This window comes from Rhipicephalus sanguineus, chromosome 4, assembly GCF_013339695.2.
Source record: "Rhipicephalus sanguineus isolate Rsan-2018 chromosome 4, BIME_Rsan_1.4, whole genome shotgun sequence".
In the NCBI taxonomy this organism is placed as follows: domain Eukaryota; kingdom Metazoa; phylum Arthropoda; class Arachnida; order Ixodida; family Ixodidae; genus Rhipicephalus; species Rhipicephalus sanguineus.
Window position 1 is genome coordinate 24,838,484 of NC_051179.1, and position 15,457 is coordinate 24,853,940.

Consider the following 15,457-nt stretch of genomic DNA (forward strand, 5'->3'; position numbering starts at 1 on the left):
CTTTCAATTGATGCAAACAAAAGCATGGCCTTCGAGATTCAAATTGCAAAGATGGCGTCTATGACGTAACTGCTCGCAAAAGCAAGGCCTTCGAGATTGGCATTTACTATTGACAAAAGCGTAGCCTTTGAGATTGTATTGCACAAACATGGCGTGTATGACGTAATTGCTTGCGAAAGCAAGGCCTTTGAGATTGGCATTCACTTCTGCCATCGCGTTGGCGTAGATTCATCATCATCGTTATTTGTCGGAGAACGGGAGGAGTTCGAGCTGGTTGGAGCTCGCATGGTCGTGCGTGCGGTTCGCGGTCGGACTCGCCGCGCCGGTCGTGATTGCGTGTGCTTAGTTCTTTCATACCTACAGCTGTTGGTGTTAAAAAAATCACATACGTTGATTACATTTCTGTGGATGAGGCCGTCCTAAGCTCCGCGTTTCTATCCATCGACTAGATCGCGGCTGAGCGCGCCAATTTTCGTGCTGCTCGTAAGAATTGAAATAAAATTCTGTACCACTAAATATTTTGCCGTTTTTCCTGTTTTTCGGCTCTTACGTTTCCCGTCTCTTACGTTTATTTCCTACGGTCCCTTCAAAAACGTATCAGCGGGGTTCTACTGTATATCTTTATACTGTGCGTTATTATAGCATCAGTGTTGTGTGGTATTGCATTTTGTTAACAATCTACTTATTGTATTGATGTACTTTCTTCTTTTAAATAATACTTGTTTCACATTGTATAGCAATACTGCCCCCTTTATCTAATGGCTTCTTGAAGGCCTGTAAGGTACGCATCAATAAATAAATAAACAAGACCAAACATCTATGTCAGCATCCTCGTTTCTAGTGTGCAACGCCACTACTACTTGTCGGTCGCAGACAGTGAGCGATTAGTAAAGAAACGCAACCATGCATAACCCCGACAGCTGCCAATGCAGTGTAGCCCTAGATGCTGAGGCTATGGCCAAAAAACATGAGGGGGCAGCATTGGCTGTATACGGGGTGGAGGCGTTCCAAGAATTTTAGGATATCAGTACCAGATTCATGCAATCATTGCAAAGCGTCATCATCTACACCACCATCCTTACATCAGCACATCACCTACATCAGCATCCTTACATAAGCACCATCACCTACATCAGCATCATTATTTCTAGCATGCAAAGCCACTTCTCATCAGCAGCAGACAGTGGACGATTTGCAAAGAAATGCTACCATGCACAACCAGTGCAATGCTGCTAGCAAATCTATCAGGAACTTAGGTGTAATGCAAGACTATGACACAATGTTATTTATAGGTGCTAGTACAAATAAGTGCACCAGTAGGGCAACCAGTGCTGGGTATATCCCAAACAGACGCTTTTGCTGAACGAGCTGTACTAAAAAATTTTCATATCATTTTTCATATCTAGAGTTTGCTGCACAGTGCTAGTGCAGTACTCTAGGTTAGAATATGGTATAAATCTTGACAGTCATCAGTAAATTATGTTTCTCTGACAGTAAGATGAGAAGAGCTAGAATGAAACTGGGCAACAGAGTGTTTGCATTACAACAATGTTGTAAGCAAGACTGATATATTTACTTCACCATTGCCTCAGCTGTAATTTCACATTATAATGAACGAAGTGAAAGTAGTACAAACAAATTGACACAAAGGCAACGTAGACAAGAAGTCCTTGTCTGAGCCTTTGTGTCCGTCTTCATTTGTGCTAATTTCACTTTGGTGGGCTAGTTGGTCTAGCGTTTTAACAGTCTATCCTAGTGTAGTTTCGCAGTCACGAACTGCCTACGCACACATGCAGCACCTAACCTTTTAGCAGACTTCTGCTGGCTTGCCAGCAGGGTGGAGAGCTCGTCACGTTCTTTCTTGAGGGCAGCTATCTCGCACTCAAGGTCACGGTTGGTTGACTGCAAAAAACAAACAAAAGAGATGTGCGAAATAAGGTAAAACTGATGAAGGAAGGTTACACAGGCCAGATCATGCTTCAGTACACACTGTGTGTCATTAACCCCACAAAGCTACTTGAAGAGCTTGAAAACATGAATTGCACATCAGTTCACCACATATACCCAGTAACAATGCCAGAGTTTAAGCTCCATCCCCAAAATTCCAATGCGCCTCGGCAAGAGCCCTACAAGCAGGAGTCTGCAAGAATTTGAGAAGGTTCTGATCTGCTACTGTAAATCATGAGCGCAATGGGAAAAAAAAACTGCCTACCAAAACATCTTTAGCAATGAACTGATATCAGAATCCCCTGCTAAATTTGTTAGGATGTTTTAGTTTTCAAACTAAAACTATTGGCACAATGACTTATCTTTATGGCAACATTAACTGTTGCATTTGTGTGTAGTCAAATGCTTCTCTGCATTAGATACAATAATGTGACTCACTGGCACATCCATACAAATTTTCTTTGGGTTGCACAGCGGCACCTTTGTGCAGGTTTGTAAGCAGAGCCCACTATTTGTACTCCTTGAGTTGCTCTCGGCTAGTGAGTGCCCCCATGAGTGCATGTTCCGACCTTCGTAAAACAAAGATCTGGCAAAGAAAGTAAAATGCTTGAATGCAATGAATATATGATTAACAAATTAAAGACAATAATAATATTTGGGGTTTAACTTTCCAAAACCACGATATGATTATGAAAGACGCCGTAGTGGGGGGCTCCGGAAATTTCGACCACCTGGGGTTCTTTAACGTACACCTAAATCTAAGTACGCGAGCCTCAAACATTTTTGCCTCCACCGAAACAAATTAAAGATACAAGGAAAGTAAATTAGTAGAAGTAAAAAAAAGTTAAAGTATTAGACGATCGTTCTTTTCACTCCCAAGTTGAACAAGGTTAAAATCACTAATATTTTGAGGGGGGAAGGGGGAAGCAGTTTTTAGGCAAAAATATATTTAAGCTAAGATAATAAAAATTTCCTAATTATGTGTATTCAAGTGCTATCAAACATGAACTCAGTTTTTATGTAGACTACACTATTAATTTTAAATGAATTATCAATAAAAACATATTACCTTTTTATTAAACTAGCTGCACAGATCTTGCCGAATTAAATGTCATGTTAAGACGTTTATTGACGGTGAGATTGACGGCGACGATGCACAACGACAGAGCGCAGACTCGCAGACTCTCACGAGCACGAGCACGAGGGGGCGTGCTCTCCGAGGATAGGCGAAGAGGGTGACCCACTAGGAGGCGCTTGAGAGGACGACCCATTAGAGCGTTCCAATGCTTCTCTACAATTACCCCGGGTACGAAAAGGGAGCCGCCTGGCGACCTAACAGCTGGTCACTATGAGCGGGTCATGGTAGGGCTTGAGGCGCTCCACGTTGACAATGTCGCGCCCTCGACGGCGCATGTCGGAAGATAGTTCAATAGGTTCAATCAGGTAGTTGACCGGGGATGTGCGTTCGACGACACGGTAGGGGCCTTCGTATTTTGGTAGCAGTTTGGAAGAGAGGCCAGTTGCAGTGGTAGGAACCGAGAGCCATACGAGCGCTCCAGGGAGGAACGTGGGTGCAGAAGTGTTGGTGGCACTGCGAATGCTCTTCTGCCGCTCTTGGTCCTGCGTAGTAAAGGTCCTGGCTAGCTTGCGACACTCCTCAACAAGTCTGGCTGTGGCAGAAATAAGCGCACACTCCGATCGATCCGGCGTGTATGGAAGGATGGTGTCGATTGTGTGCGACGGGTGCCTCCCGTACAATAAGAAAAAGGGTGAGAAACCAGTGGTGCTTTGAGGGGCGGTATTGTAGGCGTAGGTGACGAAAGGCAGAATCGAATCCCAATTTGTGTGATCGGCGGCGACGTACATCGATAGCATGTCGCCGAGCGTGCGGTTAAAGCGTTCGATGAGGCCATTCGTCTGCGGGTGGTAAGCAGTAGTTTTGCGGTGAACAACGTTGCACTCTTTGAGGATGGCTTCGACGACTTCCGACAGGAAGACACGGCCTCGATCGCTGAGCAGCTCCTGGGGTGGACCGTGGCGCAGCATGACCCGGTGGAGCAGGAAGGAGGCTACATCGCGCGCTGTAGCCGCGGGGAGGGCGGCAGTTTCGGCGTATCGCGTAAGGTGGTCTACAGCGACGATGGCCCAGCGGTTACCAGCCGACGTCAGAGGAAGTGGCCCATACAAATCGATGCCAACGCGCCCAAACGGCCGGTCAGGGCAAGGTAAAGGCTGTAGACCTGCTGGTGACTGGTGCGTTGAAGCTTTGCGGCGCTGACAATCGATGCAGGAGCGAACGAACTTCTGCACGTAGCGGTACATCCCTCGCCAAAAGTACCGTTGGCGAATGCGATGGTATGTTTTCGATACCCCAGAGTGCGCACACTGCGGATCAGCGTGGAACGATTCGCATATGTCAGAACGGAGACTGCGGGGTATTACTAGTAGCCACTGGCGGCCGTCGGCGTTATAATTGCGTCGGTGAAGGAGGTCGTCGCGAATGGCGAAATGATGGGCTTGACGATGCAACGCGCGAGTGGATGGTGTTGCCGATAGATCAGAGAGCAAGTCTATCAGTGAAGCGATCCACTGATCCTTGCGCTGTTCGGTAGCGATGGTGTGAATGTCGATGGAAGAAACGGCATTGTGAGACATTGAGCTGTGGGTATTGTCGTCAGGCAAGGGGGAGCGCGAGAGTGCGTCGGCGTCAGCATGCTGGCGTCCGTTGCGGTACAGCACGCGGATGTCGTAGTCCTGTAGGCGAAGTGCCCAGCGGGCGATGCGGCCTGATGGATCCTTCAATGATGACAGCCAGCATAGTGCATGGTGGTCGGTGATGACATCAAATGGGCGACCATACAAATAAGGTCGGAACTTCGTAAGGGCCCAGATAATCGCCAGGCATTCCTTTTCGGTGACTGTGTAATTAGTCTCGGCTTTGGTAAGTGTACGACTTGCATATGCCACGACATATTCAGGGAACCCTGGCTTGCGCTGCGCAAGGACAGCGCCAAGGCCAACACCGCTGGCGTCCGTGTGTACCTCTGTAGGGGCCATAGGGTCGTAGTATGGGAGGCGACGTCAACAAACGACGGAGCTTCGCGAAAGCTTCGTCGCACTCTGATGACCACGAATTGAGCGGCCCATTACTTCCGAGGAGCTTCGTCAGTGGCGATATGATAGTCGCGAAGTTTCGAATGAAGCGCCGAAAGTAGGAACACAGTCCTACGAAACTGCGCAGTTCCTTGACGGACGTAAGTTTGGGGAACTCGGTCATGGCCCGAAGCTTGGCTGGATCGGGGAGAATACCGTCCTTGGACACGACGTAACCGAGTATTGTCAGCTGCCGTGCTGCAAATCGGCACTTCTTTAGATTCAGTTGCAGACCGGCCTCGCTCAAACGCATCAAAACATGCCGCAGGCGTTGAAGATGCGTGGAGAAGTCCGGAGCGAAAACAACGACGTCGTCGAGGTAGCATAAGCATGTGTGCCATTTCAGGTTGCGCAGAACGGTATCCATCATGCGCTCAAAGGTGGCGGGCGCATTACACAGCCCAAACGGCATGACGTTGAATTCGTACAAGCAGTCGGGCGTGACAAAGGCGGTCTTCGGTCGAGCGTCATCAGCCATGGGTACTTGCCAGTACCCTGAGCTCAAATCGAGAGATGAAAAGAATTCTGCGCCTTGCAGGCTGTCAATTGCGTCGTCTATTCGCGGTAGTGGATACATGTCCTTGCGAGTGATCTTGTTAAGTCGTCGGTAGTCCACACAGAACCGCACAGAACCGTCCTTCTTCGCCACAAGAACGACAGGAGACGCCCAGGGGCTGTTAGAAGGTCGAATAACATCGCGGCGAAGCATCTCGTCGACTTGCTCGTTGATTACACGGCGTTCTGTGGGAGATACGCGATATGGACGTTGCCGCAGTGGCGGCTGGGTGCCAGTGTCGATGCGATGCGTAACGGCGGACGTGCGGCCGAGAGAAGTTTGAGCGACATCGAAAGAAGAGCGAAATTCTTCCAACAGGCCCAGAAGCTGGGAACGCTGGACTGGCGTAAGGTTGTCAGCAATGGAGGAAACAAATACATCAGCGGGTGATGAACCAGACGTGGAAACAGCACCGAGCGTACTGGAACTGTGGCAGTGCATTTCATCTGGTTCGTCCATAACTTGTGCGTCTTCGAGGGGTTCCACGCTACCGAGACATTCCCCTTGCACCAACGTGACACTGTACGGGAATGGATTGATAACAAAAATAGAGGTGCTGCCCTGAGTGACTTGCACGGTCGCGAAAGGCACCAGCAAGCCTTTCCTCGTGCAAACACGGTCAGATGGCGAGAGGAGTGCAACGGTGTCGGAAAGACTTGCGCAGTAGACTGACACCGCCGTTGACGAGTTTGCAGGCACCTTGGTGTCGTCTTTGACATGTACCTTGCCCGCAGCCGATGGATTGTCTGCCGGCGTCCAATCAGGGAACGGTGAGAGCTCTATTTCGGCTGGTGCGCAATGAATGACGGCGTCGTGGAGGGAGAGAAAATCCCATCCTAGGATGACGTCGTGAGAGCAGGCTGGAATTATGATCAATTCGACGGCGTACAGAGCATCCTGAATAATGACGCGGGCGGTGCACACCGCTGTAGGGTGAATACTTTGGGCACTGGCTGTACGGAGGGAGAGACCGGAAAGTGGCGTCGTCACTTTTCGCAGTAATCGGCTAAGTTTGGCGTCCGTGACGGATACGGCGGCTCCAGTGTCGATAAGGGCAGATGCGCGAACACCGTCCACAAACACGTCTATCACGTTCGATGGGCTTCGCTGAGGGCTTTCGCAGTTCGATAGCGTCGCAGCCCTTGCCTCGTGGACTGCGACGACTAGTTTTCCTGGTCACGTGAGACCGGACGTGGCCGCATGGGCGACAGTGAGCGACGTCGTGGAGACGGTGACCGGCGGGTAGATGTTGCGGCGCGGGACGTCGGTGACATAGGCGGCGCTTGGTCATAATAAGGTCGGCTTGATTGGCTGGGGAGGGCTGATGCGACCCGAGGCGGCTCCATGCGATTGCAGTAGCGTGCGACGTGACCGGCGCAACCGCACGCGAAGCAGATGGGGCGGTTGTCGGAAGTGCGCCAGCGGTTCGCGGGTCCCATCCATGTCGCAGAACGGGACGGACGAGACGGCTGCTGATATGAGGGCATTGTGGGCAGGAGTCGGGGCCTGGGGACGACGTCGATGTACGTAGGCGGCACAGGCGCGTCGAAGGCCTGGGGTCCGACGACGGCTTCGGCGTAACTTCGCGGTGCAGCCACAGGAATCGCTGGGGGCGGCCTGGCTACAGTTTGCGCGTAGCTTAGTGGCGCATGCACTGGAGGAGGTTGGTGGTATTGAATCGCTCGGCGGAGAGGAGGCAGGGGGGTAGTGGGCGGCTGGTCAACACGCTGCGGTGGAGCGAAAGCCAGTAGAGAGATCTGGCGGGCAATTTCCTCACGCACGAACGACTTGATTTCGGCGAGCAAGGTGGAGTGGTCGGAAATGGCCGACAAGCCCGCGAGATCAGCATCGCGTGATGGCGGTCGACGGGTCATCAAGCGCTGCCGGCGCAGCTCCTCGTAACTTTGGCACAGCGTGATGACCTCTGCCACTGTGCGAGGGTTTTTGGCCAGCAGCATGGTGAAGGCATCGTCGTCGATGCCTTTCATAACATTCCTGATTCTCTCAGACTCCGGCATGCTCGCGTCGGCTTTTTTGCACAAGTCAAGGATGTCTTCAATGTAGCTCGTGAACGATTCACCGGCCTGCTGTGCCCGTTCACGCAACCGCTGTTCGGCTTGCAGCTTACGGACGGCAGGGCGGCCAAACACGTCGACGATGGCGGTCTTGAAATCGGACCACGTCGGGAAATCGGATGCATGGTTGTTGTACCACATGCCTGCCACACCCGCGAGGTAGAAAACCAAGTTGCTCAGCTTGCCTGCTTCGTCCCATTTATTTGGGACACTCACCCGTTCGTAAATCGTGAGCCAGTCCTCCACGTCGGTGCCATCCGCGCCGGTGAAGACAGGAGGGTCACGGATGCGGGGTACACCGGGACAAGCGGTCGGAGCAGGAGGCGGCGTTTGCTGAGCGGCGTCTTGCGGCATGGTAGATGGCACAGTACGGGATCAAAGCTCCAGGGGCATCGAATGGAGACCAAAGTTGTGGTGACGGTACAGCACTCTCCACCACTTTGTTAAGACGTTTATTGACGGTGAGATTGACGGCGACGATGCACAACGACAGAGCGCAGACTCGCAGACTCTCACGAGCACGAGGGGCGTGCTCTCCGAGGATAGGCGAAGAGGGTGACCAACTACTAGGAGGCGCTTGAGAGGACGACCCATTAGAGCGTTCCAATGCTTCTCTACAGTCACTAGATTCTACACATGCCAAGGAGTGCAACAAGTGTACGTTTACGGTTCTAGCTTTCCAAGAATAGGCTTCACACTTGAATGACTGAGAAAAGGTATATTTCTTATTTCACCCTTGCTAAACATTTATAACTTCCCAAGGTAACAGCTGATGCCCTTTAGCACTCTCTAAACATTCAGCTTTTGAGCTCAACAAAAATGATCAAGAAAGAGTGCATAAGGTGAGGAAAGCTTCTCAGAAGAATGGAAGGTTATGAAAAACATGGTTGATCCCTCCATCATAGGAATCGGAATAACACGAAAGTAAAGCATGCCCTTACAGAAGTAACTGAATGTTTACTGTACATGGATATAGGAGAGTTTGCACAACATATATTGATGTCTGGCAGCTATAGCAACATTCAACGTAGATGGACCCACTTTGATGATTGGTGGTACATCTACATTCCGACAACTATGTGTGATAGCCAGAAGAGCGTCGCATATTGGACGCAGAACTTGGTCGCCATCCCGCGGCATGGTAAATGTGATTGAACACCACGGCCGGACTAGAGGAAAACGCAAAGTGCGTCGTGCCGCCCCCTGGCCGCGATTTTTCTCGGGGCGAGCGCGTGAGCGGGGAACGCGGTGTAACAGCCAGGTGAGGCAGGCACGCTTTGCAGAGGTATTTTTGGTTTGGATTAGCGTGATGCTATGAGCGAGGCCGATGCTTTCACGACGCTTGCACTAAGATCGCCACCTCGCGGTGTGTTAAGGCATTGACAAAATTGAACTTCTATTGAAAACGCACTGAATGGGACGGACGTGTAACGCGTTGCAGGTGTTAATCGCGGAGGCCACAGTAATGACGAATTACTTTACTTTACCACTCCCAGAGGGCAACACCAGCCTGCTGACCGGGAGAGTGGTAGATATAAAAGGCGCGTTTGTAAAGCCTCCAGAGTCTGTGACCGTGGCGCAGTGGATAGCGTGCCCGGCATCTGTTGCTGCGGACCGAGCGGTCGTGGGTTCGATGCCCGTTGATGGAACTTTTTTTCTTTGCCATCTGATCGTGCAAATTTTTTCGACGTCATTTCTGTGACGAAAATACGTCACTGAAGTCTTGGTGGACCCCGACATGAAACACTTTCGTGTTAAAAACAAAGCAGAGAAAATAGCAATGAACAAAACACCATCAGCTGACTCAATATAGAAGGCTGTTATGGCTAAAATAATTATCTAGGTGAGCTTATGAGTCAGTAAAAGCGGAGGTGAGCTTATGCATTATAGGAGAGTTTATCCAAAATAGGTGGAAGCTTTGGTAATCAGTAATGGCGGAATTCAAATACAACATTTCCAAAAATTTTTTTTTCTGGCAATTTTTGGTCCCATAAAGCATCCCCCCACTTAACTCGGCAGAAAGAAATGAAAATAAAAAAAAAAAAAGGCAGCTTCGCATTAATGGTGCCAAGCCTGAAGGAACAGCGAAGTAGTGCGGCAGTCTGTATCTCTTTATTTTTCTTTTTTCCTCTCTTTCTCCCTGCTTTTTATATCTTGTCTGTTTCTTTCTCTCTCTGTGCTCGTTTCTCGCCCATCGGAGTTATTGCGTCCCACGCCGGAGAAATCGGGTGCTGCAGGAGAGCGCACGCCGGCTGAGTTATTGCATTGCGCACGCTAGGCGCAGCTGTGCCAGGTGCTAGGCGATACGAGACGCCATATACGATAGGGGCCAATCATGAGGATGATAGTATTTGTTAACACCTCATAGCGAACCTCAAGCTTAAACAGCTCCGCTGTTACAACACACACACACGCACTAACCTCAAACTGCATCTTCATGACCTCGAGGTGCTGGTCATTCATGGACATCTTGCTGGCAAGCTCCTCCTTGGCTTGCAACACCCTGTTCAGGTCCTCGAGCTCTTTGCTCAGCGCGGCACGCCGCATGGTTGCCTCCAGACTAGACTGGTTGATCAACATCTTGTGCGTCTGTTCGGCAGCACCGTTCACCGTTCCTTCGCCGAGGGACGTATCCGAGCCTTCCTCCTCGATGGTAGCCATCTCTTTGTCATCGGCTGTGGCAGGCTTGTCCACCTGAAAGTCGCAAAATGGGACCCTTCAGTTAAAGGCACGCTAAAGTGAAAGATGAAATCGGTTTGGACTGTGGCTACAATCTCGCAGGTTATTTAAATGGGGACAGTGCTTGTAGAGACAAAAAAAAAAAAAAGTCAGAGGAAAGGTTTTTTTATTACATTACTGGAATCTACAGCTATTCTTTCACATGTAAAACCTAATACCTGTGACACACGGGCATGTTTGAAAGGCCATTGAGTCAATGGCCATCGAAACGCTACAACTCCATCGAACTCGATGGAGTTCTCGCGTTGCCACACGACGGTTTTCAACGGCCGTTGAGTGATTCAGGTGTTTGTCGCAAAAATTTTGTGGCGCTGCTAATCTTATTTTCGTTTTCATGTCGTCGTAAGTGAACTAAAATAAATCCACTTAAAAGCACACATTGGTGCGTTGTTTTGTTCTAAAATATAAAAAAAAATGGTTTATACATAATTATAAGTGCATTATTAGTCATAAGCAGAGGTGATTATAAGTTTGTTGAACAGCGAAACTGTGGCTACGTTACAACCGCTTAACCCGTCCTGCCACTTTTCCAGGTTTGCCACGTAGTTTTGCCGTTTTGCATGGTTTTGCGGTTGCGTGTACTCATTTCGTTTCATTACGTGCTTGTTCCGCTGTCATGAGTGACCGCGAAACAGATGACAAGGCCGCTATGGTGTTCTACATGGCTGTGATCATGCAGCTTGATGCTGGGATCGAAGCGGCGAAAGAGGAAGCCGACGCCATCGAGGATGAGCTGCTGCTGTTATCGCGAGCATGCGCAATTCCTACATTCCAAATGGCACAAATACTTTAGTAAATAAGTTATAACGCCCATGCACACTACTTTTAATGCATACTCGTTAAATCTTTCCTTTTCTAATCATGGGTATGAGCACACTGGGAACGAGAGGGCGCGGTGACGCTGTTTCACTTCCGCCGCTCGATGGCCGTCGAAATTTCAGTGGAGTTGTGGAGTGCTCCGTCGACTCGATGGGCCACTGACTCAATAGCCTTCGAAACTGCCCATGTGGCAGCGCGTGCATGCCCGTTGAGTCAATGGACCATCGGTTCAATGGCCTTCGAAACGCCCGTGTGACACGGGTATAACTCAAGTCTTATTTGATTTTGTGTTTATGGTGGTCACGGCACATAAATTTAATTTTGATCCACTCCAGAATACCTGTACGCATACAAGAAAAGGACTATAATGAAAATGCACTGTGGGTAGACCAAGCCTTACACTTCCATTGGTTCAAAAGTACAGTGCCTGTTCCACTCATCTTTCCTCCGTACAGTGCAGACCACTTATAGCGCAAGCCACCGGAGTCTCGAATGTCTGCACCATAATGAAAACAACATTTTACAAAGGATGCACATTTGTAAAACATGCCGAGCAAGCTGCCGCACGTATCCGAGAATACAGGCACGAGACTGGGGCGTTTGTGTCTGTTTGAGTATACACATGTTGAAAGGTTAACATCCAAAGACCTGCATTGACAAAAGGAACGCAGAATACAAGAAATCCACCGCAATGCTACTGCGAATATTCGCCCACCAACTTTTGAGGCCTCCTTGATTGTGCAGACTTCTCTGTGGAACCACACTGCACATTACAGCCGGTCCTGCACTACTATAAGCGGTTACGTTATAAGCGGTCTGTACTGTACTTTAACTATATATTTCTCGAATGCGTTGGAAGCAAGATAGTGGAATGTGTGAAAAGCAGGAAAAGCTTTAACCAAGTTGAGCTCACCCTGAAGAGAGACTCGCTCAGCTTGCGCCGGCTCTGCTCACCAGCCTGTAAAGAAAGAGGAAGCAGATATATTAATGCGATAGCGTTAGAAAGCTCGTGTTGCAGAAATTCCGGTGTCGGGGTCGGCGACGGGCGACGGCGTCGTTGGTTGTGAGCGAAAAATCATCCGTGACCGAAAAATCGAGAAAGAAGCAAATAAAATAAACAATAAAAATCTTCGGTCCCATTGAGGATCGAACCCACGCCGTTCGTGTGTCAAACATGTGTCCTACCACAAAGCCACGATGTTACTTGCAACTGCTTCGGAAAAAAACACTACATAAATGCCATGCAGTGGAAGGAGTCTCCTTAACGCATTTAATGTTGCATGGCAGAAGCGCACAATCACGCAAGGCGACGCTTAACTGCATCAACTGTTTCAGTGCGATTTTCACGTGTGAAAAACTTTGAAGGACACAGGCATGTGAAGACCAACTTCGCATCTTTTGCACTCACATCGGCTCTCGGACTTCTTGCCGTGTGCCTTGCAAACTAAGCGCAGCTTTGAGGGATTCTTCTTTATCTTGTTCGGCAGGTGTCACGACGAAAATGAGCCCATTCGGCGATTTGTAGGCGCATTGGCGAGGCCATCGAACTACGTTTTTTGCGCGACGCCATGCTTCGAAAAAGCCGGTATAGTGCACCCATCTCTGCTAAAAACCATGCTAAAGACACACACACACACAAAATTACAAATAGCTCCAAAATGGACAACTATGTCCATCTAGCGGAAAACATATCAAACAAACAGCGAACATTACGGCCTCCGAGATGGCGAACTCACCGCGCGCCTGCCATCTCAGAGGCCATGCGACTGCAGCAGAGCCCTTGCTAATCGATGAGTGCCGGGAGGACATTCATATCAAATAGTCGCTCTCATGTCAGGGTTGTCTTGGCAACGCTGATGCTTGGCCTCCGCTTCTCCAGCTCGAAGTTCTGCGTCATTTTGGCATCATTCACGCCTGTGATCGGCTTCCCGCGCTCGTAGTTGGGGATCCACATCAAGGCGACGCCTCAATGCAGCTTCCCTGGCTCTCAGCAAGGCATCTTCATGGCGTTGTTGGCGTTTGACCTCCGCTTTCCTGGCCTGACCACATCGCGCGCGTGCGTGTATGTGTGCGTGTGTGCGTGCGCACTAGAGGCCGGATTTCGCTATCGCTTTCAACTCTTAAAGACGAAGCTTAAGGGTCCCCCAATTTTTTTCATTTATATTAAAACTTCCCAAGCACGTCCACTTGCACCCATGTGGGCATTTTTTCTCATGATACTTCATGAGTTTCATGAGTATTTTTTGAGATGCACATTAATATGTTTGGTATGTTCTAAATGAACACATGCTAGGGAAGAGGTTCAATGCAGCTGATGTTCTAATGCCCTCTTGTCTTTTTACTGTAGTACAGTAGACCCATTAAACGGAACCTGAAAGGACCAGGAAGATATGTTCCATTTAACAGGAGTTCCATTTACTGAGAGATCAACAGGGTTGCAGAATTCAAGTACTAGACCAATTTTGTCAGAAGCACTTGTTCCATTTACAGGGGTGAGACGGCTGAAATCGATTTGGGAGCAGTTTTGGGAGCAGCAAAATTTCAATTTAGGAGCAGGAGAACCTTGTTTGGGAGCAGTTAGCGGCATTTATTATGTCGGTTTTGGAGCTTGAAAAAACAAATTTGTAGTAACTTGGAGGAACAAGCACATATTTTAATCGGCTTAGAATACACATAACATTCAAAGAGCCTTTGGAGAAAGCTTTTTTTAACAGATTATTGCCAGGTATGAACTACACTACCTTTTTACAAACCACGCAATTTATATAACCCTGGTAACAACATATGAAATAGATAAAAAAAGTTTTTCCAAGTAGGTTCACTTTACATTTGAAAATAAGAAAAGAAAAAACATCACACTTCTCAAATAATAAAAAAAGTCGCAGTTTCACCGCAAGGGCGAAGCAATGAATGCGATAGCAACAAATTGTAGTGTTACACGAAGTAACACTGGCAGCTAACTGTTTTGTGTCCGATCTCGCGTAACTATAAAACGATGGTGTAAGAAAATACGGCCGCTCCAGGGAGCCATATTCTCCGCATAGTCACTTCGCTTTGAGAGCGCAGCACATAGAAGCGTATACGAGCCGCCCGCCCCGCTGTGATGGCTTTCGAGATAGCGCGCGCGCCAGTGATTGCGACCGCGCTAAGTTCTAAGTTGCTCCTCGCGCGACGCTCCCCCCCCTCGCGTCTTCGTGTCTTGTAAGGCTTGTTAAAAACGGGCGGGGCGTTTCCTGTCTGCTTCGACGGCAGGCCTTCCGAGCGGGGTGATGTTATCGCATGCAGCCTCCGAGCGACGGCAATGGGCCGGCTCGTTTGCTTGGGCCGCGTACGTCGCCTCTGCTCGCGTGCTTTTACCCGCTGTAGAACATACAATTCGCGGGGGGGGGGGGGGGGGGGGGGATCTTATCAATTTGGACTTCATACCGGAAGGACATGACGGCGACGGCAAGAACCCCTCTAGACTGTCCATATAATTGCTATCGCAATAAAAACTGATTGCACAAGAATTGTATAGTCACATAGCAGTACGTCTTTGAACGGTCAATGAATGATTCCGACTAGCACGCGATTGCGGCGACGCCTTCGCGCGTAACATCAGGAAAGAACAAAAGCGGTATGGCCACCGACGAACGCGCCAGTATGACCACCCCCATAGGCGTGCGCACGAAGGGGGGGGGGGGGGGGGCAAAGTCGATACCACCCATACTTTGACTTAATCGGAAGGAGGGGCGCTGCGATTAATATTTGCCCTCCCTGAAGGGCGAAACCTCAGGAAGCTTTCGAATAGCGTACGCGTCGTACGCTAACCGCTTGCGAGCTCCCGTTAAGTGACGGAAATAGCGGGCCGCAAACGCTAACTTAGCGTACGTTATTCGAAAACTGCCTAAAATAAAGCGCCTTCAGCTATCTGCTCGGCTGCGCGGGTGGCGTAGCGTCAAGTGTACCGCACGCTTTTAATAGGTGATAACAAAAGCGCACTGCGCCACCGTTCGCTGCCACCTCGTGAGGGACCGCCCTCAAAAATGCGTCGCGAGCGCCGAGAAACCTTACCCCTCGGACACTACGTCGTTACCGCTCGGACACTACACATATTTACAACCGCTCAGAGGCGATTATCACAGCACTATGGAAGCCTCTATTACAAAGGCGCGTAGAAGGACACGCC

At 49.5% G+C, this 15,457-nt stretch overlaps 1 protein-coding gene across 1 annotated transcript in view; it reads right to left on the reverse strand.

Annotated features, from left to right (window-relative positions):
- Positions 1 to 15,457, reverse strand: part of LOC119389633 (chromosome-associated kinesin KIF4) — a 69,154-nt gene that overhangs the window by 32,530 nt on the left and 21,167 nt on the right. The window contains exons 11-13 of the mRNA XM_049414512.1: positions 12,203 to 12,247; positions 10,153 to 10,425; positions 1,805 to 1,902 (exon numbers count right to left, since the gene is read on the reverse strand). Coding sequence (XP_049270469.1) covers positions 1,805 to 1,902; positions 10,153 to 10,425; positions 12,203 to 12,247 — 416 coding nt within the window. The remainder of the gene's footprint in view (positions 1 to 1,804; positions 1,903 to 10,152; positions 10,426 to 12,202; positions 12,248 to 15,457) is intronic.